Below are 23,372 nucleotides of genomic sequence, written 5' to 3'. Positions count from 1 at the left end.
TCCCATCTCCAGTTGCCCCTTGTTTGGACAGAGCCCCAGCTTTCTGCTGTTCCTGTAGTGCTTGCAGTGACCAAGCTCCTTGATTTGGCCAGCTCCAGTGACGTGCCATGTGCCAGAACACCACTGAGTGTGCCCTGCACTGTCTGCATGAGGGGCGCGGTGATATCCTGGTAAGAGCAGCTCTTGGGCATCATTAACAACGCCCTGGAATGGCCTTTGTGTCCCTGGGATGAGCTGGAGGCGCTCCCAGGTCTATGCTCCGTGCCCTGCAATCTGGGCTCTTGGCTCAAGGGCCCAGCTCTTGTTGCCTCAGTCGCATTAAAGGCTGGTGGAGCATGGACCTGCCTTGGTACATGGATCATTCCCACACCTCCCTGCTGCCAAGGGGATCCTGGAGCTGCTGTCACCAAGCACTGATGGGGCTGAGCAATGTCTTTTTCCATTCACTTCCACAGGAGGCTCTGGAGCTGCTGCGCCAGGGGGGTCCCCAGCCAAGTCAACACCATCCTCTGGCTGGGGACCATTACTCAGGTCACCTTCAGTGTGGGGCTCTGGGCTTGGGCACTTGCTCTCTGAAGGAGCAGAGATGTCGACAGGGCAGTGAGGAGCAGTGCTGGCATCTCTCTGCCTGCGGTGATCTCCTCATTTGTACCTCGTGGGTCATTCCCAGGTACGGACACGTGGACCCCGCTGGAGCAGCAGCTCTTTGACAAAGCGTTTTGCCAATACAAGAACAATTTCCACCAGCTGCAGAAGGAGGTAAAGCCACTGGATGGACCTGTTGTGTGTGTGCCTTCAGGGTTCGCCTCCAGCATCGCCCTTGCAGATTGCTTCTGGTTTGCTCACGAGAGATTCCAGCTAAGACTGCACTGAATGCTATTACACATTTAAGAAGATCCAGTTCGGCTGCAACCGATTTCCACTGATGGGAGGGAAGACCAAGAGGCTGCTGCAGGAGGTGGAGGAGGCTGAAGAGGAGGTGCTCAGTTATTCCCCACTTGCGACTTTGGGCAGGAAAGGGCGACTCCGCTCCCAGCACTCCCACTCATCCCAGGTTTCTGCCACGTGCCCGTCCTCACCATCCCATTAAAGCACTTTTGGGCCCATCGGTGTTCAGGGGAGCTCACTGGGGCAGGCTCAGGCTGACAGCTGGCCTTTGTGCTGGATGTAACACATTCCCCCGGGCCCTTCCCAGACATTTTAAGCTCTTTTTTCGCCTTTTGGGAAGAGGAGGAAGCAGAAGGAACAAAGCAATAAACTCTCTCTGGTTTACAGACCCTTGGCAGCCCCGCGTTCTGCCACACTGGAACCTAACAGCAGAGCAGCAGAACCAGCGCCAGGCTCCAGAGCAGCCCCGCGGTGGTGGTGACGGGAGTGGATTCCCCTGCCCTGAGTGCCAAAGGAGCTGGGAGAGGGAAGCAGCTGCATAGGGACCAGCCTCAGTGCTCCCCGGGATTGAGGGGTCTCGTGTCCCACCCTGCCCAATGAGAAACTGTTGGGGGGCAGCCTGTGGGGCTCATGAACAGCCCCTTCAGCCCAGAGGAGACCTGGGGCTGGCAGCATCCACCCCGTCCTGCCTTGCATCGCTCTTCTGCCCCACAGGGCTCTTGGTCAGCCTGGAGCTGGCTGTCAGCTTCTCTCTGGCTGCTGCCGTCCTCCACAGTTCCTAGTATGAACCTGAGTTCTACTGCCCGCTGTGGCGTGGCCTTCCTGAGCAGACCTGCACCAGCCCTGCCTATGTGCTGGGAAGTGTTTTCCCTATAGTCAGCGAGGGGCTGCTGCCATCCTGATATCCCACACTCGCCGATAAGGCAGCAGGACCGTGAAATGAAACCAGCTCCTCCTGGCTGAGGGTGTCCCATGACCAGGGCAGCCCGCAGGCGCTGGGCAAAACGTGGCCGTGGCTTCGGAGAGCAGCCGCTGGCCCTGGAGAACTCCAGGCCGGGCAGTGGAGACTGCAGGGCACTCAGAACGCCAACCCAGTCACCATCTCCTCCACCAGGCAGGGGCTGGCCGGGCTCTGAAACGCCAACGTGGTGCAGCCAGCGGCCACCAGAGGGTCCAGCAGCCGGGGCGCAGGCAGGGCCCGGCGGATGGAGCCAGCCCGCAGCTTGCCTCACAGCACAGCGGCAAGGCGGGCGGCCGCAGCGGCGCAGTGTGGCACCACGGAACGGACCAGAGCCGGCCCTTCGGCTGTGCTGACCACCGGCCGAGAGCGCAGGAGAGAGCCGAGAGGCCCGGTCCGGAGCAGAGGCAGCGCAGGCGCCGGCATGGCTGAGGAAGGGCGGGCTCGGGCTCCCTCAGCCTTCAGCTCCGCAGCCGCCCTCGGCCCCTCAGGGCCCCACCGCTCGCCCCGCGCCGGGCACGCCGGCAGCTGCAGCCCGGGCTCCGGCGCACTGCGCACGCAGCCGCCGGGCGCGGGGCTCTGGAGCCGTCCCCGGGGCCGCAGCGGGAGCTTGGCGGAGGGAGGCGCTGGAGCTGTCGGGAGGAATCCCAGACCCCCGCGCGCAGGGAGGGCCTCACAGCCCATCGGCCTGTTGGAGTTGTAGCTATGCTTATCCGGCCTCACCGCCACCACGGCAGCCCACCAACGCCGTGCGCCCCGCGGCCGCCTGGCCTTCAAACGTATGCAGTGCTGGGGTTACATATTCATGAGAGCTTCTATACATATTCATAACCTGTTCCCGCTTCGTATGATAATTAATATCGCCACAAACTCCTCCCACCGCGCATGCGCAGTGCGGTTTGGTAGTGGCGCGGATGGAGGCTGGCGGCTCTTCCTCATCGCAGGTACCCTGTTGGCCTCGGCAGGGTCAGTTACTCCTTGGATCGTGTCCAAGCCACAAAGCCGCCTTGCACCGGTTCTCTTCTCTCGCGGGGGCTCAGCGTCCCCTTGGATTGGCTGATCTTACCCCAAAAGGCAGGGCAACCAAGATGATTAAGGGAGTGGAGCATCTCCCTTATGAGGAAAGACTGAGGGAGCTGGGTCTCTATAGTTTGGAGAAGAGGAGACTGAGGGGTGACCTTATTAGTGTCTATAAATATATAAAGGGGGAGTGCCACGAGGATGGAGCCAGGCTCTACTCAGTGGCAAACAATGATAGGACAAGGGGTAATGGGTACAAACTGGAACACAAGAGGTTCCACTTAAACTTGAGAAGAAACTTCTTCTCAGTGAGGGTGACAGAACACTGGAACAGGCTGCCCAGGGAGGTTGTGGAGTCTCCTTCCCTGGAGACATTCAAAGCCCGCCTGGACACATTCCTGTGTAACATTATCTAGGTGTTCCTGCTCCGGCAGGGGGATTGGACTAGATGATCTTTCGAGGTCCCTTCCAATCTCTAGCATACTGTGATACTGTGATACTGTGAAAAGGTACAGATCTAGCTAACGTCGCGCAGGTCTGAGGTCCCCGCGCTTCCTTAACTCTTAGGTTGCACCGCCAGTGCGACCGAGGTGTATTATCACCCATTACATTAACAGTGCGAACTAATTACCCAACCAGCAACAAGCGTTAAAGCTTAGGACTCCCCTGTCTCAAAACCAGCACCCTAGGGCTGAGCTCCACCGCCCAGAACTGCGAGAACACCAGGGTGCAGCAGCTCTGGTGTAGTTTTAGATCCCCTCCCACTGTTACTTCCCTCGTTGCTATTGTTGTTAGTATTAGATTGTAGTAGGAGGAGTATTATGTTGTTCTTATTATTCTTAGTATTAGCATCCTGTTGTTAGTGCTAGTATTCCGCTGTACATTACTAGGTAGTAGCAGTATTATTTTACTTTGGCAATTATTGTTGTTATTACTATTAGTAGTTGTATTCTATTGACCTTCTGTTATTAGTAGTAGTATTCCATTCTATGTTATTTATAATTCTATTATTAGTATTCCATTGTACTTTATTAAACTGCTATTATTACCACTGTTATTACTATTAGTAGCAGCAGCATTCTGCTGCACTTCACTTATTAAACTGTTCTCTCCCAACCACTTGTGTTTCCCACTCTTCCCGTTCTCCTCCCATCCCTCCCACAGGGCACAGGGGCTGAGCGAGCGGCTCCGTGCTCCCCAGTTCCCACCTGGGTTCAGCCCTACCTGGCTCCGGTGCAGGTTCCCTCCTGCCTCTCAAAGGGCTCCACGAGGTCGCTCCACGCCAGGGGCTCAGGATCCCAAACGCCTCTTCCTGAAGCAGCCAGAGGGAAATCCCATGGGCTGCGGGCGCTGCCCATCCGCTCAGGATCCATCCCGCTGCGGGTCTGATCCTGCCCAGCACAGGCAGGGGCGGGCAGGGCCAAGCGCCGGCATCAGGCGCATCCCATGGGATTGAGCAGGGCGAGGAATTCCCGGGCGAGGGGCTGGGCCTGGGGCTTTGTTCACAGCCCCGGGTTGATTGGATTGGACTGGCCGAGCCGTTCCCTTTGGACCTGGGGGGACCTTGCCAGGGTTGAGTTTGGGGTCGCTGATGCTGCTGAGGGTGCTGCAGCCATTCCAACAGCTCCATTCATTAGCAATTAGGCAGGCCTTGTCTGGCATCTAGATTAATCCCACTTTTAATTATTTTGAAACTGTGTGAGATTTCTCAGGCATTAAAGATTATGAACGCACTTGCTGATTCCACAGCAATTATTCTAATGTAATGATGTCTATTAATACACTTCCCAGCTTGCCATGCCCAGAGGGGATATTCCCAATTTCCCCCTGTGGAGCACACATCTACTGCATGGTGTTACCCCCCTATCCACCTGCTTATATCACACAAAATAATACTTCCCATGTGCTTCCCCTAATAACATTACAGAGCTGTTGCTGTTCCAAGCACCAGGCATCGACTGCAATGGGGGAAAAGAGGCCCCTTGAGGCTCCTGCTGTGAGGACATCAGTGGAGACCCTGCTCCAAAAGCCAGGAGCATCCTTCCTTCCCTGGGAAACTGGCCTAAATCATTTGGCCTCTATATCCCTTGAACTCTATATCCCTTTTCATTACAGCTGTCATCATTCCCAAACTTCACTTACCAGAAAATATACTTTTCAGTGGCAAATTTAAAGCTGTGCCACTGGGCACCAAAAGTGTGCCATGGTGAAACCCTGTTCTCGAGTAAATGTTGTGCCAGCAATGGTTTGCAGCCCTTGATCCATGAATGCCCATCAGAAAAACCTCTGTACTTCATACAGTTTATATAGAGGTTTATATCAGCTTGCAAGTGGAAACCTTATTGCAGTCATACAAAGAAGATACAAATTCCACAAGCTGGGAATACTAAGGGATGGCAGCCGTTCTGCAAATGAACGCTCAGCCCTCTGCTAGTATTATAACTGCTTTGCATATATATTGTTTCAGCTCTTCATTGCTCCCCAAAGGAGCAGCGATAGAACCTCACCTGCCTGGCCTAACGCAGCCTCGCAGAGCTCAACCACATGACAGGGTTTCTGGGGTAATTTGGCTGATGGATCCTCTGGAAGCTTAGACCCAAATTCGATTTCAGCTCTGAAAACACCACTCGGTCTCTAGAGGCAGCAGAGCAGCAATATCAGCACGATGGCATTGAGCTGACTCTGAACTCCAGGAATGGTTTAAAGGAGATTACACTCTTCCCTGATGAGCCTGGAACAGGGAGATTGCTTGAGGAAACCCAGAACTGAATTCCATAGGGAAGAGTTCAGCAGTTGTGCTATTTGCTCAGGAAGGGTTTGTGCAGGCACAGAGCCTGCATCCCACCTTTCCTGGGATCACAACTTGGTTTGTTATTGCTCAGTCCACTTTGTCAATGAACTTCGCAACCTCTTTATATAGCACGGTATTAGTAATGCTGTAATATGTGTTTGCTTCCAATTATGTTATTTTTGAGTAAAAAAAACAACTGATGGGCTTTTTGATGTCATCTTTCTAATTCACACATTATCCAAAGTGATCAGAGCCTGGATAAGATGTGACAGGTACCAGTGCAATTGCTGTTTCAGCAATCACTGAGGGAAGGAGTAGGCAAGCTGATACATCTCCTCTTTAAACTTCAGCCAGGAATACCAGGTAATTGAGGCTCAGTGGGGACCTGATGGCTCCCTACAAGTGCCTGACACGAGGATGGAGCCAGGAAGGGCTGGGCTCTGCTCCCAAGGAACAAGGGATGGGACAAGAGGAACCGGCCTCAAGCTGCACCAGGGCAGGTTTAGATGGAGCTGAGGAACAATTCCTGCCCCAGAGGGTGCTCAGGCATTGGAACAGGCTGCCCAGGGCAGGGCTGCAGTCACCGTCCCTGCAAGTGTTCACACCCCGTGGAGACGAGACCTCAGTGCCATGGGTTAGGGGTGGCCTTGGCAGTGCTGGGAACGGTGGGACTGGATGAGCTGAAAGGGCTTTTCCAACCTGGTTGGTTCTAGGATTCTGTGTTGTCAGATAAGGAAATAATCACATGAAAATCACGAGTCTGTAGTTAAATTTTATTTATCAGTTCTATTGTTAAATTACACAATCAAAGTCAGTGGATTGGCCTGCAAATCTACACAATAAGACAGCGTCTACAGTGGAAATCAGTAGAATCTGATATGGTTCTGACAAAATGGTATCCTTATATTCATACATCCCCTATATACAATAAACAATATACACAAAGAAAATGCAACTAGTCTCTGTAAACCATGCACACCACAGCATAAAACCAAAATGCACCTTCTGCAACAGGCCCTCCAGCTTGTTCATCCTGTTTACAGCAGTGCCTTTCCGTTTGAACAGCGATTTGTTTCCCCCCTTTGAAAACCAAAGTACAACCCAGACATCATATTGGCAACTGCAGTTCTCACCTAAGAAAAAAACTAAATAGAAATTGCTGTACATGAAGTTATTTCTCTTTTCCAAGCTGCTAACGCAGGGTATTGGTTTGCTGCTGCTTTACTCATCGCTTGCCCCCGGCAGCATCGCTGCCTCCCAGGTCACAACAGAACATCACATATGAAACCACTGCCAGATAACTGAGCCGTGGAGCCATGAAGGTGTTTTTAAAGCCTTCTGCCTCATTTTATGCCTCCCCCATTCCTCTTGGTGTATAGGATATTACAGGCAAAAGGCAATAGTGCAAGTGAGCCTTGTAAGCATCGTGTGCGTCGGGATAAGGAGCTGGGGTGTCTCCATCCCCATGTGCCCACACCGAGATTGCCAGTTAGTGCCAAGCTGAGGAGCGTTGCAGGCTACTACAGAACGTCTGAACTTGCTGAATGCAGAGCACAAGCCTCACAGAGGTTTTCTTCCTTGTGTTTTTTGCATAGAGATTTATAGGAGCCCCTCATACCTCCGGCCCCTTCTCCTCTCCCGCTCCGTCTTGGTGAGGCTGAAGGGCTGCGGGTCCACCTCCAGCTCTGCACCCTATGCCCCAGGCAAAGCCTGCTCAGGGGTAGGAAGCTGCTGCATCCCTGTGCAACCTTGTCACCCTAATTATGGCTATGGTAAAACTGGTTTCCATCATTTTTAGTCATCACTCGCCTCTCATCGCTAAGAAGGGCTTAAGAGCGTAGGGAAAAAAAAGAAAAAGCCCTGTTCTTATCCGGTGTAGCAGAGATTTACTGGAAGTAAATCCTAATTCAAGTGTAAATCTACTTCCCTCATTGAGCAATTCTCTTCGGAATATTGCTGGGATTGGAGAGGTTTATGACTTTTTAGAGACACTACACAAATAGCTGCAACATAATTCCATCTAGCTTATACCACCAATTATTAAGGAACGAGAAAATTCAGCATTATGCATTCTAATGGGTAAGAAAGACTTAAAATGAGACACTGCCATAGGGTTCAAATTTGGAAGAGGCTTTATGAAACGAACTTGAAAATATGCTGTAACTTTTCCAGAATGGTTAAAATCAAACTGCCCTGAAAGCCGCTGGGAACAGTGTCTTTAACATTGGCATTGAGTTCCGAAAAGCATGTATGTCTTCATTAGTATTAATATGAGATAGACCAAGCTTAAAACTCTAAACAGCAGTAGGTAGAAAAAGTTTAAAATTTCCAAGATTTATATAACTAGAGAAATTACTTCTATTCCTTTTAAAAGCCAATATTATACAGAAAACTAGTCAGTATTTTCTCTAGACCATTATTGTCCCCTTCACTGTCCATTCATTAACTTGGTAAATACGAGAAGCAGTCGGTGCCCTTGAAAGCACATTATTCAAAGAAAATGAAGATAAAATCAAAGGGAACAGCTTTTGCTCATATACTGTATTGTGAGAGTATGCTAAATGCTCGCTATTAGGAAATGAGTTTGCTTTCCAGAGAGATTTCAGCCGAGCATCACACACATTTTCCAGCATCCCATTTTGTACCCAGACCTCACGTCAGGATTTTCTTTTTATTCCCTTTTCTTTTAAATAAAGGTCCAAGCAACCATTTCCGATGAGCCTGCTTGGCTCCTGCCACCGAAACCTAAAAAGGACAGTTCAGTCACACACTAAGGTTAAGTGTTCCACATACAGTACAACAAAAAGGCAACTGCAAAGGCAACGTTTTTAACCTTCTTTTTTGCTTCAAACCCTCGAGAAGCGTCACTGGGTCCTGTCCCATGTGCGGGCTGGGGCGGGCTCTGCTTCATTTCCAGTGCCTGGCGCGTGCCCCCCAACTACCGCCGCCACCGCTCCACGTTCCCAATGTAGTCAGTGCTGGAGCTGTTCTCGCCCTGCTCCCTCAGGAGCGCTTGCTTGGCCCGCAGGATCTTGCGCTGCTCCTGGCGTTTCCGCCGCGCTTCCTGGTGCTCCTTCTGCCGCATGTACTGGTACCGCTGCAAAAACAGGTCTTTTGCATAGTCGTACAGCTCCATGTCTAAAAAATTGAGAGCCTCGATGCGCCGCTGAGTCTGCTCGTCTATCTCCACGCTGGAGGCCCTTGTGCTATTGTACTGCGTGAACGGCGAGATGAAGTTCATGTTGAAAGTCTTCTCAAAGAGATACTGAGTCTTGCGCTGAAACTCCGTCAGGCCGAAGAAGGCCATGCGCTTCAGGTTCTCCTTGGCACTGTCCAGCAGAACCTTGTTTCTCTGCTCCTCGGGCATCACCGACAGGTTGTAGCACCCCACCAGGCTGAGGTCGGAGAGCATGCGGACCTGGCGGTTGTTGGCGAGGTTGTAAGGGCAATCCATGAACTCCTGCAGGGAGCAGCCCGACCAGTCATCCCCCGTGTAGCAGCTGGGCAGCTCCTCGGTGGTGGGGGACCGGCCGTCGCACACGTGCAGGGATGCCTTCCACGTGGCTCCTCGCTGGACGTGGCGCCACTCGCTCAGGTAGCGGGAGACGGGGTCACGCAGGATGGTGATGTAGTAGAAATTCCTGCCGTGGGGAGAGGAAAGCAGAGCCGTTATTCCCATGTGGCTCCAGCACACAGGGCATTAACATTCAGAATCAATAGAAACCTGGAGATGCACTCAAGAGGCTTGCAGGAGCCCTGCTGCAGTGTGCTCACCGCTGCAGGGGGAAGGATGGCAGAACAAACTGCCTGGGGGGAGTGGGAAGGGGCTTACCTACCTGCACACATCTGTGCCTGCTTAAGGGGCTTTGCCTCTACAGAGCAGAACTTGAGGGAGATGAACCAGCTCCATGCTGGGCTGCCCATGCTCCTGCCTATGCCTCAACTGATGCTGTGCCCAGACCTTGGGAAAATGATCCACATCTCTCCCAGGATATAAGCCCCAGCACAAGCAGGGCATGGAACAGCTCTGCCTTTTTATTCTCCTTGTACAACAGAGCTGCGCTGACAAGTTTATGCAGTCTGCAAAAGGCTGCTCATGCTCCAGCGAGCAGCCGTGGGTCTCAGCAGCACGAGCCCCAGAGCAGCACTTACACCCAGGAGGAAGACATTTCCTACAAGACATTTCCTTTTGCAGGCCAGAGAAATAGGATGTGCCCCAAAGCCCCAGCCCTCTTGCACTGAAATGAGGGTCTTGGAAAAGCCCTGGAAAATCCCATTTTACCTGCCTGCCTTCACCTGACACAGGGACTGCATCAATGAGAGAGGAGAGATTAGCGACTAACAGGATATTAAGGGATGTGTTACGGCATTTTGTTAGAGAAAACATTTCAAAGGGAGGTGCTGGCTTTTGGAGCAACAGAAAAATGGCCCTTGCTGCTGCAGGGAAGCCCATCAGGCATTGCAGCTGGGAAAGCTGCAAGCTCAACCTTACAGCATTAAGAGATCCCTCTGTGTGGCATGTTAATATCCACCATCAAACACTGTGTTGTCCACCACTGGGTGGGACTAAAGCCATACCCACTGAGCATCATTTCTGCACCTCCTTTAATATGACCATAACCTCAGCAATGATGCTGGATATAATGATGGCAGGATACCAGCCATCTGCTTAAGTAAACAGAATCTAAAGTAGCTCAATAAGCAAATTGTCCTGCCAGGGAAGGCCGATCCTCTGGGATGAGGACCTCAGGAGCCCCGAGCCCCCAGAGTGGTACTGCCATGTCCTTGGTGCTGCGTAAGGAGGAGAAGGGACATTCAGTTGCTTTCCCAAGTGGCATCACAACCAGGCACCCTGCAGCCAGGCTTTTGTTCCCTCTCGTTTCCTTTAGCAGAAAAGCCACTAGATGTCAATGTGCTACAGAAAATTGTCTCTGGGTGGACTAAAAGGAGAATCACAAGCACCAAATGCATCCAGCAGCACAGGAGAAAGGAAGGCTGGAGAGCAGCCATTCCTCTTCCCATTTAGAGCATCCAAGCTCATAAATAATTAAGCAAGTAGAAAGTACAATAAACTTGCAAGACCAAACAAAGCCAAGGAGCTCAGTACAGTGTCAGCAGCCGGACACAACGGCTCCTCCTGCTTGGAGAGCTTGGATACTGCAGTCAGCACTATCCTTGTCCCTGCGCTCACCCAGGCACTGCTGCCACTGCATCCGCCTGGCTCCAAGGGCTTTGGCCACAGATCCATACAGGAAACGGGGGCCAAAGCCCCGCCATGACCCACAGGAAGGTTCTTTTCCCCATAAGTGCCACTAAATGATTTCACATTGAGAGCTGGAGTTGAGAGGGAGCAAGGACAAAGCTCGCTTTCACATCATACGTACAATTGGCAGCTGCCAACCTCACACTGCTCATCTTTGCCTCATCGCAGCAGTGTTGGAGAACCCAGCCTGGCAAAGGGAAAGGACTTTCCACAAGCACCATCACCCCAACCAGTTGCTGTCCCAGGTCATGCTTGTGCAGCAGGCTCTTTAGATGCAGCAACAACACAGCCTCGTTGGGGCCCCCAACATGGGGAAACAGAGCATCTCCAGGGCAAACCCAAGCCCCTTCTTGAACTCCTGCCAGGACTCCTCACCCTTGGATCTAGTTTATTGGGATTCTCCACTAAAATAATGACCCAATCCTCAAGCTATAACAGGTTAATGCCATACAGCACCAACCCCTATACTAACTACAGCAACTAACAGGTATCAACAAACCTCTGAAAACCAAGGAGGCAAAAGCAAAGCTTTGCTTACCCCAGAGCACCTGGTACAACCTGGCCCATCAGCAGTTGGGTGAGGCTGGGAGGGAAGTGGGGTGCAGGCATGGGAACGCTGCCGGCTGAGGGAGAAGGCCAACCAGACCATGTGCTCTAAGGTCACCACAGAAATCAATGGGGAGTTAATGCAAGAAGGGAAACAAATCCTGAGCCAAGATCGATACAGTGAGCATTTTATTATAGCTCAAACTCTTCAGCCACTGTGCCTTTGTGCACTGGTCACAGGCAGTGACAAAGCGCCTCCCTTGGCTGCTGCTGTAAAAACTAAAGGATGACTAAAAACTTGTGTGCTGGCAGAAGGAGCTGCGTGGTAATGGATCACCATCACCCCAGGTGGCCGGCGGCCTCAGCCAGGCAGATATCTCCATCAGAGCCTGCCAGGGATGAAAGCTGCGGTCGAGGCGGAGGAGCCTGAGTAAAGATGCTCACTGGACCCTGCAGTGAGCACGGAGGTGTCTGGGCGGGCTCCCCCCAGCACCCCACGCTCAGGAAGCCAGGCCATGAGCAGAGATGCGTATGGGATGCCTCAGTCTAGATGGAACCCAGATTCAGACTGGCTGGAGCATGGCTCCCTGCAAACAGGCCTGCGGCTGTGATTTATACCATGCCATTTGGGAACACCATACCATTGTTTTGGGAACACCACCTTCTGGATTTGCCCCAAGACACTCTCATCCAAGCTAGAAACCAGGGTGGCTCCAGGAAAGCAGCCACATTACTCTGTGGGTATCTGAATTAAGCTTCAGAAAGTCACCAGAGCTTTAATGCATCGTCCAGTCAGAGTTGTGCCAGCGATGGATTCGGCCATCAGCACTTAGAGCATCCTCCTGCTGCAACTGGGAGGAAGACTCAAAGCTTTGCAATTATTTTTAGCTCTGTACCTAACAGCTTGTTCTTTCTGCTGTCTTAACAAGGGGGTGTTGAGCTCTTGCCCATTCCTTAAGCTAGTGCTTCAGAGCCTGAAACAACACGTTTGCAGGTAGCACTCAAACTTGACTGTGAATCATCCCTCCAACTTAAAGAGCTGCACTTACCAGAAACACGGGTTCTCCAATAAAGTCGAGCTCAATGCCTGTGAAGCAGAGAACAAAAGGAGCTCGGGGGCAGCTCGGAAAGCAGGCTGACCCTGGAGCCATGCCAGCTGGTGTGACAATCACTTGCTTTGGTATCTCCCTGTGCGCAGCTATTCCCCGAGGAAGGTGTGAACCAAAGAGTCCCACAGCGCAGAGCCTGCTCCCCACGCTGCATCCTCCCATGCTGCTGCATCACCCGCTCCATTTATCGCCTCGCTGCAAGGTTGAAGCCAGAGCGTTGCTGGAGCTGTGAATTATCTGTGCACGACCCATTACCGCTGGGGAGCTCGGGAAAAGCCAGAAGCTCCCCTCAGATGAACACCAAACTAATGGTTCACATCATCTGCTGGGGTGTGAAAGCTGCGCTCTCTTCATGCTTTGATGCTTCTACCCATGGGTGGGAGAAGGGAAATGGCAGGGACAGGCAGGGTGATGTGCTACAAGCCTGGGATGGAGAGAGGAGAGGTCCCTGGCCTCCCCATAGCTGTGGCAATGCCAGGCCTCATGCTGCATCCACCTGGCCCACCAGCACCACCAGGAAGGCCACGTTTCACCCAGCTCCCTCTGGCTCACCCAGTACAGGCACCACCTCTGGGGTGGTGCTGCTGCCACGTGAGCGCCCCACAGCTGGTCCCAGGCCATTCCATACCCAGTGTGGTCATAAAGATGCTCTACCCTCTTCCTCCTGCACAAGCGGTGCTGCCCCATGGCAGCATCCACAGACCTCACACGGGAGGTCCAGCACAAGGCCCCTGCCTGACATTTGGCCATGAGATGACTTTTGCTAAGATAAGATACTGTAGTGACAGAACAAGGGGTAACGGGTTCAAACTGAAACAGGGGAAGTTTAGATTGGATATAAGGAGGAAATTCTTTCCTGTTAGGGTGGTGAGGCACTGGAATGGGTTGCCCAGGGAGGCTGTGAATGCTCCATCCCTGGCAGTGCTCAAGACCAGGTTGGACGAAGCCTTGGGTGAGATGGTTTATTGTGAGGTGTCCCTGCCCACGGCAGGGGGTTGGAACTGGATGATCTTAAGGTCCTTTCCGACCCTGACTATTCTATGATTCTAAGATGGTTTTTGTTGAAAGGGACCAAGAAATGTGCGGCTGTCAGCAGCCAGACCTGCTTTCCCCTGCCCAGTGCCCCAGCCCAGAGAGGTCCCTTCTCTCCCTCCTGCTCAGCCCATAGAGAACCCATGAAGCAAACTGGAACCTCAAAGTCCTTTGTGCATTTCTCTGAGGGGTTTATTGACCCTGAGCCATCTGCTCGCTTTGAAGGGTAATTCTGTGGTCACACAGTGCATCCGTGCCAGCCCCGGCCCCCGCCCAGCACAGGGCATGAATCAGAAGCTTTTCTTCGAGTTTAATGATTTCTTTCTAAAAGCATCCTTGTAGCAAGCTTCTAAACCAGTAACATTAAAGGAAACAGAATATATATAACGTGAAGTCGAAGGGAGGCAGTGTGAAAACCCAGGGCATGGCAGCACAAAGACAGAGACTTCAGAGCTGGGAAAGGATGCGCAGCTACCCACATGGGTGCTCAGGAGGCCCATAGGGTGCTGAAATGAGGTGAAGAAGGGGCGACTTTGCTTAGGCACCAGAATGGGTGAGAACCTCTCAAGGTAAGAACACACCTCATCCCAACCCAACTGCCCCAGCTGTGCAAAGCAGGACTGCAAAGCAGCAACAACCTTGAACACAGCCAGGGATGGGGCAGCCACAGCTTCCCTGAGCAATCCCCCAGGCCTGAGAGCCATGGGCTGCATGCCAGTGGCAACGGGCTCAGCAGGAAACTCTTGTCTGGTGACTTTAACTCTTGTGTGTGCTCCCAGAGCACTTTAACCCCAATGGAGGGGCTGCAAGCACCGGCTGTGGGGCTCAAACAGGTACCATTCCCTTGAACACCACAGCTGGGGCTGGCTTCAGCTCCCGCTGATGCTGAGGCTGAGCAGTTTTGATCCCTGCTGGGGGACAGAGGCTGGAGGTCAGACCCTGCCATGCCTTCAGCCTGGAAACCTGAGCCTGGCTTGATGGAACTATGAGGTAAGGAACTGACAGCTGAGCATCCTCTCACCATCACATCCATTAGCGTATGGATCAGGAGGTGAGGGACCGAGGGACCTCTTCCCATCCCTACTGAGAAATAAGCTCTAGCAAGAAGGGCTTTTGAGGCTACAGGGGGTGAGAATCCTACAGCACAGGAGCACCGCAGCCACCAGAACATCCCAACCTCCATCCCCAAACCAAAGCTTTGGGAAAACACAGGGATGTGACCCCCAGGAACATCCTGGGGCAGTCCCCCTCACACAGCAAAGTTAAGGCTACCCATTCAGCTGGCTTGTATCTAGGCGAAGCCCATCCAGATAGCAAGCCTGGCTAGCATGGTCCGGTGTCACAGACAAGCTTGAGCAGTGAATGGGAGGCAATTTTACACAAGTGTGCCCATCTCTTTGGGTGGAGATGGGGGAATGTTTCCTATTCTGGGGGATTTCTTTCCCCCCAGTCCCATGGAGTCTGTGGTACATTAACAGGACAATTGCATTACATTAACTGTGAAACCAAGTTATGCTCCCGGTGAAGATGGACATTTGGAAAGGAAAGTTCTCTCCGAGGGGGCAGGAGCAAAGGCACAGGTCAGATGTGTACCACATCCAGCAGAAGAGCCAACCAAAGGAACTACACACCTTCAGCAGAGATTCCGCATGCGATGCAAAGGATTAAGGATGGAGCTATGAAAACCAGAAAAGTAATCACAGGGTTGGTGCTTCAGCACCAGAAACAAGGCACCAGAACCAGTGAGCAGCACAAGGACCTCCTTGTGTTCCAAGGCTGTGTCCTTCCCACCCTGCCCATAAACCACTCATGCCACTGAATGAAACCCCACTGGGTTCATTTAGAATCATAGAATGGGTTGGTTAGAAAGGACCTTAAGATCATTGATTTCTAACCCCCTGCCATGGGCAGGGCACTCATAAAGGAGCAGTCAAGAGATGTTCTTTTAAAAGCTGAGCAATCAATGGGGTTTTTGGGACTTCTCACACAGCTCATCGACCACAGGAAGCTCTCCCTACACAGCGGGCCCGTGCCCATGGCCTGGATCTCATCCCTTCCTCCTGCACCACTCCAGCACTGAACGGAACCTCTGCTGCAGGCAGGCTCCTGCATCCCACACTGCTCACGGAACGTCCCTCCTCTGTGTAATTTGACATCAAAGTCATGGACAATCATGGGAGGTCGGGAACACGGAGGGCACGAATCACATTCCTTGCTCTGCTCTTCGAACCCCTCTGCGCACGGCTCCGAAGCTGCCCATGGGTTTTAACCTCAGGCAGAGGGTTCTCCCTGCCGATCCATCGTGCCCACCGCATCCCTACGAGAAGTCAAACTCACCTGCACCGCACTGGGTGCTGGGAGGCTCCGCTCCCAGTAGCTGAGGTTAAAGCCCATCATGAGTGGCCCACTGAGACTATGATTTTCTAATACCACAAATTGTTCCTCCAAGAGAAACACCCCTGCTGCCTCATTTGCTGGAGGCAGGCATCTGTTTGGAGATGGCTCAGAGAGGGGAAAAGCGCTCATTTAAATCCTGTGACTCACCCTGATTCTTAATGAACTTTGTCACCTAGAGACACAATTAAAAGGACAGGGGTGAGCATCCTGGGGCAGCCTCTCCAGCCTCAACCCTGCACGCTTGGAAACCCCCCTGAAACGGGAATACAGCTTCCCTGCCGAGAGCTGCTCCCGCAGCACAGCTCACGGGGATGAGGCCAAAAGCTCGGTGATGCAGTGCTGGGAATCGAGTGCTTGCATCTCCTCCAGATCGGCCCCAGATGCTTCGCAGCAGTGATGTGTATGGCACCAGCAGCAGCTGAGACGCATCACCCATGGGCCGGGACCCCTTCCACTGGAGCAGCTTGCTCCAAGCCCCTGTGTCCAACCTGCCCTTGAACACTGCCAGGGATGGGGCAGCCACAGCTTCTCTGGGCACCCTGTGCCAGCGCCTCAGCACCCTCACAGGGAAGAGCTTCTGCCTAATGTCTCATCGAAGTCATGCATTAGCTCCATACAAGGGCCTGGGAGGAGAGAAGCATTTCAGAACTGTGAATTAAAGTCGTTGGCAAACGTAAATTTACATTTCCTCTAAGTAATCATTATGTTTTCACTTCTATCAGCACCCAATGAATCACAGAGATGTTTTGTCTAGAAACACTAATGGTGGGGGTAGGAAGCCAGCAGCCTACCCATAGTAACGGCAGCAGGAGAAAAGTGCCAGAGGAACCTATAAAAAGGAGCTGGATTGTTCAAGAACGGCAATTTCCCCAGCCCATCATTGCCCATGAAACAATCAAACAGGAGAGATGTGCAAAGAAAGCAGCGTTTCTCAGGCACAGAGGATGATAACACTGTGGTTCTGCAGCTCGAGGTACATGTGCATGTATGTGCAAGCAGGGCACATGCACACAAAGCTGATGAAAACAAGGCTTTGAACAAGTACCAACCCTGCAGCCTCACACAGGCAGATGCTCCCAGCCACCCTCACCCCCAAACTAATTGTCCACAGCAGTGCCTGCAGAGGGGAAAGCTGCCCTGCAGCTTCGCCAGAGTGGCATTAATTTCATAATTGCCTGTATTATTAAGCTCTCTGCAGGATGCTCCTGCTCAAAACCAATTCAGCAGAACAGTGCCCTTTCTACTTACTGGGTTGGTTTTTTTAGTGGTGCATAAAAAGAGAAGCAAGTTTCCGTTTTTAGACTCAGCAAACAGAAGTGACTCAGTCCCCAGTCCGCCGCCTCCAGCCGGGAGTCTGTGATGGGAAGGGATGGCAGCGCTGGGCAGAGGGGCCCAGACCCATCCCTCCCACCCACCCAGCCTGCTGGGAATAGGACTGAAGTGCCCTTTGGAACCATCTATCGCCCACCATAATCTACCCAGAGCAGCAAAGCGTCCCACCTCATTAGGATAACTATCTGATAGAGGTAACTGGATGGAGGGTAGCGAATGAGCTGCGCACGGGAGGTAAAAGCCAAGGGCAGGAGAGAGAAGGTGGCAGAGAAGCATAAGAGCACGTTAGGTTTCCATACTGCTAGATAATGAGCTGATGCTGGCCTCAGCAGCATGCAAGGTAATGGCTTTGAAAAGTGCTTTTCCTGCTAAAGGGCAATTATCCCCTAGCAAGACTGCTCTAAGGTCTCAGGAGAGACCCTATTAACAGTCTTCCAGTGCCTGAAGGGGCTCCAGGAAAGCTGGAGAGGGGCTTTGGCCAAGGGCCTGTAGGGACAGGCCAAGGGGAATGGCTTTAACCTGCCAGAGGGGAGACTGAGATGAGCTCTTAGGCAGAAGCTCTTCCCTGTGAGGGTGCTGAGGCGCTGGCACAGGGTGCCCAGAGAAGCTGTGGCTGCCCCATCCCTGGCAGTGTTCAAGGGCAGGTTGGACACAGGGGCTTGGAGCAAGCTGCTCCAGTGGAAGGGGTCCCTGCCCGTGGCAGGGGTTGGAGCTGGAGGAGCTTTATGGTCCCTTCCAACCCAAACCAGGCTGGGGTTCCATGAAGCGTCTCCGTCCTTGGCACAGGACAGCACCTCCCCTTTTGCAGAGCTCTGGCGGATTCATTACAAAGCAGGGCAGACCTCCCAGAGCTCAAAGGAGGCCGCTGCAGAAGAGCTGCTAAATAACCACAGGATGTTGCTATACATCAGATATTTACAACAGTATTTACCCTAGCTAAACGCCATTGCAGGAACTGGTTTCAACTTGTAACTGATATTTCTGTGGCAGAGAAGACAGAGGTTTGCAAAGCCTACACTCCATAAGCAGAGGTTTACAGAGAGGGAATAGTGGCAGTTTTTCATTTTCCAGAGTCCACTCACCCTTCCAAGAATCTTAATGCCTCATTGATTCATAATACAGTACATAAAGATTTCATTTTTCCCTGCACACAGTGATGTATTATAGAGGCAATCTATTTTGCCACTGAAAAGTTTGCTTAGTAGAAAAATTTGGAGTTTTGACATTCAGGAAATTACAGTCATCTGTAAAGCACGATTGATATGCCAAGGCTAACATTTTCATTGCACTTACGGAGCCAGAATAACTATGCTAAAATATTTATTTTATATATATATGTATAAAATTAGAAAAACAGGGTCTTGTTTATAAAACCCATATATTTAGGATTAAAGAAAAAAGCTTTCTCCTTCTACCCATGTATATTTTAGCTATGTCTTAAGTGAGCTGAGCCACGTACCTCTGACCAGCTGAAAACGCTCTAATAATGCAATGCAATAATGCAGTGAACCCAATCCTTCAGACAGCACATGAGCAGAGGGCACGAGCTGCTGCACGGCCATGGGGAGCAGCATGGGACAGAAACACGAGGCTGGGGCTGCTGCACCGACCCTGCCCCATGCCCCTGGGGCTGGGGACCAGCAGCCACCCGCAGCGTGCACAAGAAGCAGATTGCTGAACCCTGTGCACTTCACCCGTGGGTTTTGTTGTTACCAGGAGGTAGAAGCACAAGGGTGCAGAGGGCTCCTGGCTCTGCGTGACACACACACATCTGTCTGTTGTATGAAGGCAGGAATGCGTGTTTAGGAGCTGTGATTTACTGCGTTTCCTGAGCACTCCTTGCAGGTTCCTAATGGCTGCTTGAACTGCAGGAACACCCCTCCCAGCTCCTTCACAGAAGAAAGTGTGTTCCATTGAACATCCCACCTCGGCGCTGGAGAAAGCAGATGATCACCTCCAAGGGCTCTGCATCATGGAATTCACTCCAGAGAGGTCTTTATAAAATCACTTGTTACTATATCAGAGCTCACTCAGTTCTCTTCCGTAACACATAAAAGGAGGAGGTTTGGCTCACATGAAAACATGTGATGTTAATTCCTTCACAAGCTTTCTGCAGATAATCTCCCATATGCAGGTTAATATATCCCACGATAGGCTGCACAAAAGGGCTTTCAGAAGCTAAAGCAAGGATATACAGCATACAAAAAAGGCACATTAATGCAACTTCTATTTTGCTTATCACAGTCATTGGGCACACAGAAAGCCGAGGAAGATCCTTCCCAGGCTTTCTAAGAGTTTGTCAAAGGGAGGCAGCATCTGTTGAAAACGTCTTTGAGATGCAGTGAATGAACTGATACTAAAACCTTCTCAGCGACTGCTGAAAGAGGGACCGAGGAGCAGGCACCATATTTACAGCTGCAACTTGGTGCAATTTTAATTTCAAGCTTTCATTGATTTCATTCAGCACCATGAGACTGTATAATGAAGAAATCTGTATCAATTGAAAACACCAAGTGTGCTCCGGCCCCACCAGGGCACTTCAGTAATATCATGTAATGGTAGGGGATTCTCGTTTAATTGAATTGGAAATGAAACACATTAGCTAAGAAAACTTAATCAGTGCAATAATATTAAAATGGGCCACTCAGACAAACTCTACTGATTAAGTCACTCGCAAACATTCCCGTAATCATCACTGAGGCTCGTGGCGCTCATGATTTAAACTCACTTTTCTACTCCAGGGACCAAAACTGTAATTCCAGAGCAGACAATCCGAGTATTTCAAACCCTCCCTCCCACATCACAACGCAGTCTCCTGGCAGAAGCTCAGGACCCGGCCCTGTCACGACGCACCTCGAGCTCTCATGTACAAGAAGGTCTGCATGGATGGGGGATGCCCTTAAATGTTTGATTTAGGGCAGGAGACAGCTCGGAAAGCACTCACTGAAGTTTCTCAAGTGCTCACTGCAGCTCCTCCACAGACCTCATCTTTAATCTTGACTGATGGCACACACTGATGCGCCGTAAAGCGGCGAGCTTCAAATGTCTCCCAGCAGACCAGGGCCTTAAAAACCTCATTCGCACGCAGTTGACATAACTGGATTGAAAGTGCTCCTGGAATAGCACAGAGCATTCCTAATAAAACCCTGTAGATGCATTCGTTGTGTCAAAACTCAGCTGGGAGGGGGTTTACATCAGGTAAGCAAGCCAGGCTTTGCAAGCATTAAAGAGAGGCCAAACCTCCCGTTTCCCATGTCCCATAGTGCCTCCTCACACATTCCGCAAAAGCACGTGTTACTCACTCTGAATTTGTTAGGTTGATGTCCTTGAAAAGCCACACTTACGGAAAATGACACTTTTGCCTCTTACACAACCCTGAACCCATGCAGGGATGCGTCCGTTGCATTGTGCTTGGAGGACCATTTGCACAGTCCAAGCATGTGGTGTGCCTGGGAACCAGAGACTGAGCTGCCAAAACCTCATCGGATGCTCTCCTGGGGGTGAGTGACGACGCATTCAGCACAGGTATCAGCTAGGACACAGTATGTGTTTATGGATTTCAAGCCAAAGCTAACCTACCACTGCCATAAGGAATCCAGGAGAGGCACCACCAGCCCAGCTCCAGCATGACCAACCTAAAGCAAAATTAACCACATTATATCCAGGGTTATTCTCTGAGATTCACAGCTCCTTCCGAAGTTGCCCATTGCTCCATCACTGTATCCTCCTCCTCAGAATCAGAAATGATTCTAAAAAGAAGCAAAACTTTCCTATGAGCATCGAGAGATGCTTCAAAACATCATCGCTCCTATCCGTGAGCATCTCCTGAATGGTTTTCAGGAGACACAGCTCTACTCCTCCACGGATTATTCTGGCTAAAAATGTGTGTGACATTTTAATTATCAAGTACAAATGTTACTGCAAGCAAGCAATGAAACAGATGGTGTCCTGAATTTTACAGTACAGCCACATTTTCCAGCTCAAATTTACAGTTCAGCAATCAGCAAGTCCTGCCTCTACTGCATCTCCCCATCCCATAGGAACCGCTGCAATCTGTGCAGCTTGGGGAGGAGAAACTCAGTGCAAGTTACCCCCCAAGCAAATGCAGAGGAAACAAAACAGAGCTCAACTTACACACCCCAAAAGCAGGGCAGATATGAGGTAGGAAAGCATCAGCCTTGGAAAAAGGATGAAAGGTGGATGAGGAGGAACTACCCTACTTGAGGGAGCAAAGAGGTGACCTTGCCCCATCTCAGCGAAGGATTTATCACTGTCTTCCCCAGCAAATCCCACTCTTATCAGTTATAACTCCCCAGATTTTCTCCTCTTCCCCTCTGGTACATTCGGCACTGTCGTGGTTTAACCCAGATGGTAGCTCAGCACCAGCAGCCACTCGCTCAGCTTCCCCCTTCCTTGAGCAGGATGGGGAGAGAATCAAAGGAGTGTAAACCCCACAGGTTGATATAAGAACAGCTTAATAACTAAAGTACAATATGATACTACTAATAATAATGATAAAGGAAATAAGGGGAGAGAACATAAAACTAAAAGGGGAAAGCAAAACAAACACTGACCAGCCGTGATGCCCAACACAACTGCTCAGCACCCGCTGACTGATTCCCAGCCCAACCCGAGCAGCGACCGGTCCCTTCTGAGTGACTCAGCTGCGGCAGCATCCCTAGAGTTCCAGCAGTGACCATGGCGAGCTTTGGGCTGACATCCTGCTGTGTGTGGCCACGTCAGGCTGAGGAGCACACAGTGCCCCCGGTGAACAGGCTTCTGAGTTAACAGGCTATGGCCAAACTGAGCGGCGGGGAGCTTTGCTGATGCTCTGCTCCATTCATCTCCAGCACTGCAAAGGGGAGCCACTGCTGGGGCTTACGGCATCAGTGCTGTAATTACTGCAAGGAAATGCTTTCTGGGAAGGTGTCCCAGAGTGTAATAGGCTGAACGTTTCCTCTCACCGCTCGTAGTACTGAGTAATAACCCTCTTCTCCCAGCGTCAGCATCAAGCTGGCTTCCAGCGAGGGCTGTGAGGACAGGCACCCCCTCATCGTGCTGGTAACACCAGCTCAGCTCCCACGATTCACCCTTGTGCAGGCACCCCTGGGATGTCACATCACAGAACCCCAGCCTGGTTTGGGTTGAAGGGACCTCAAAGCTCCTCCAGCCCCAACCCCTGCCACGGGCAGGGACACCTTCCACTAGAGCAGCTTGCTCCAAGCCCCTGTGTCCAACCTGGCCTTGAGCACTGCCAGGGATGGGGCAGCCACAGCTTCTCTGGGCACCCTGTGCCAGCGCCTCAGCACCCTCACAGGGAAGAGCTTCTTCTTCATGTCTGACCTTCCATTGAGCTTGAAGCCATTCCCCCTTGTCCTATTACTGCATGTCCTTACATATAAATGATCACATGTCACTACATGTCAACGTATTCCTGCAAAGACAAACAAGGGAAGATGCTACAAGGGCCAAGGCGCAGCCCCTTTGGACCCCAAACTTTTCCCACTTTGCTTTGAAATGTGTCCAGGAGTCAAGCATCAGAGGTGGAGGGGGTGGCACCAGCTTTGCAGACAGTGATGCTTGGCTAGCCTTGCTGGCCAGAAAAGCTTTTGCCACGTGGGCTTTGGCTCTTGCGTGCAGATTTGCTTGCTGTCACTCAACCCAGCGACACGCTGGCATCCAGAGGTGAAGGTGGTGAGACCTGTGGTGGTCCTCTGAGCCCATCTGGGGAACCTCCTCCTGCAGGGAGCCAAACAGGGGGCTTGTAGAGCTGGCGGGGCCCAAGGGCAGAACTTGCCTTGGAGAGCATGGGTGCCTTCACAAACCCTTTCCAGGGAGCCGCTGAACACACAGGGAAGCCTACCTGGGTATTTGGATACCAGGGGGAGAAGCCAAAGCCCCGGTCGGCTGCTGGGGTGCGCAGCCTGGTTTGTGGCAGATCAATGCTTTCTCATTTGAGCTCAGCAAAGGGATGCTCCAGAGCATGAAGTGCACTGCAGCGGCACAGGCTCTGCTCTCAGGTACACCAGCAGCTGG

At 51.7% G+C, this 23,372-nt stretch overlaps 1 protein-coding gene across 1 annotated transcript in view; it reads right to left on the bottom strand.

The window, feature by feature from the left end:
• Positions 1-6,416: 6,416 nt before the first annotated feature.
• Positions 6,417-23,372, bottom strand: part of HS6ST2 (heparan sulfate 6-O-sulfotransferase 2) — a 120,489-nt gene continuing 103,533 nt past the window's right edge. Inside the window, exon 2 of the mRNA XM_062612763.1 lies at positions 6,417-9,298. Within this exon, the coding sequence (XP_062468747.1) occupies positions 8,596-9,298 (703 nt within the window). The 3' untranslated portion in view covers positions 6,417-8,595. The remainder of the gene's footprint in view (positions 9,299-23,372) is intronic.

This window comes from Pezoporus occidentalis, unplaced genomic scaffold, assembly GCF_034315485.1.
Source record: "Pezoporus occidentalis ecotype Australia unplaced genomic scaffold, CSIRO_AGI_Poc_V1 ctg161, whole genome shotgun sequence".
Lineage (NCBI taxonomy): Eukaryota > Metazoa > Chordata > Aves > Psittaciformes > Psittacidae > Pezoporus > Pezoporus occidentalis.
The sequence above is the reverse complement of the archived record's forward strand: the minus strand, read 5'-3'. Positions and strand labels throughout refer to the sequence as shown.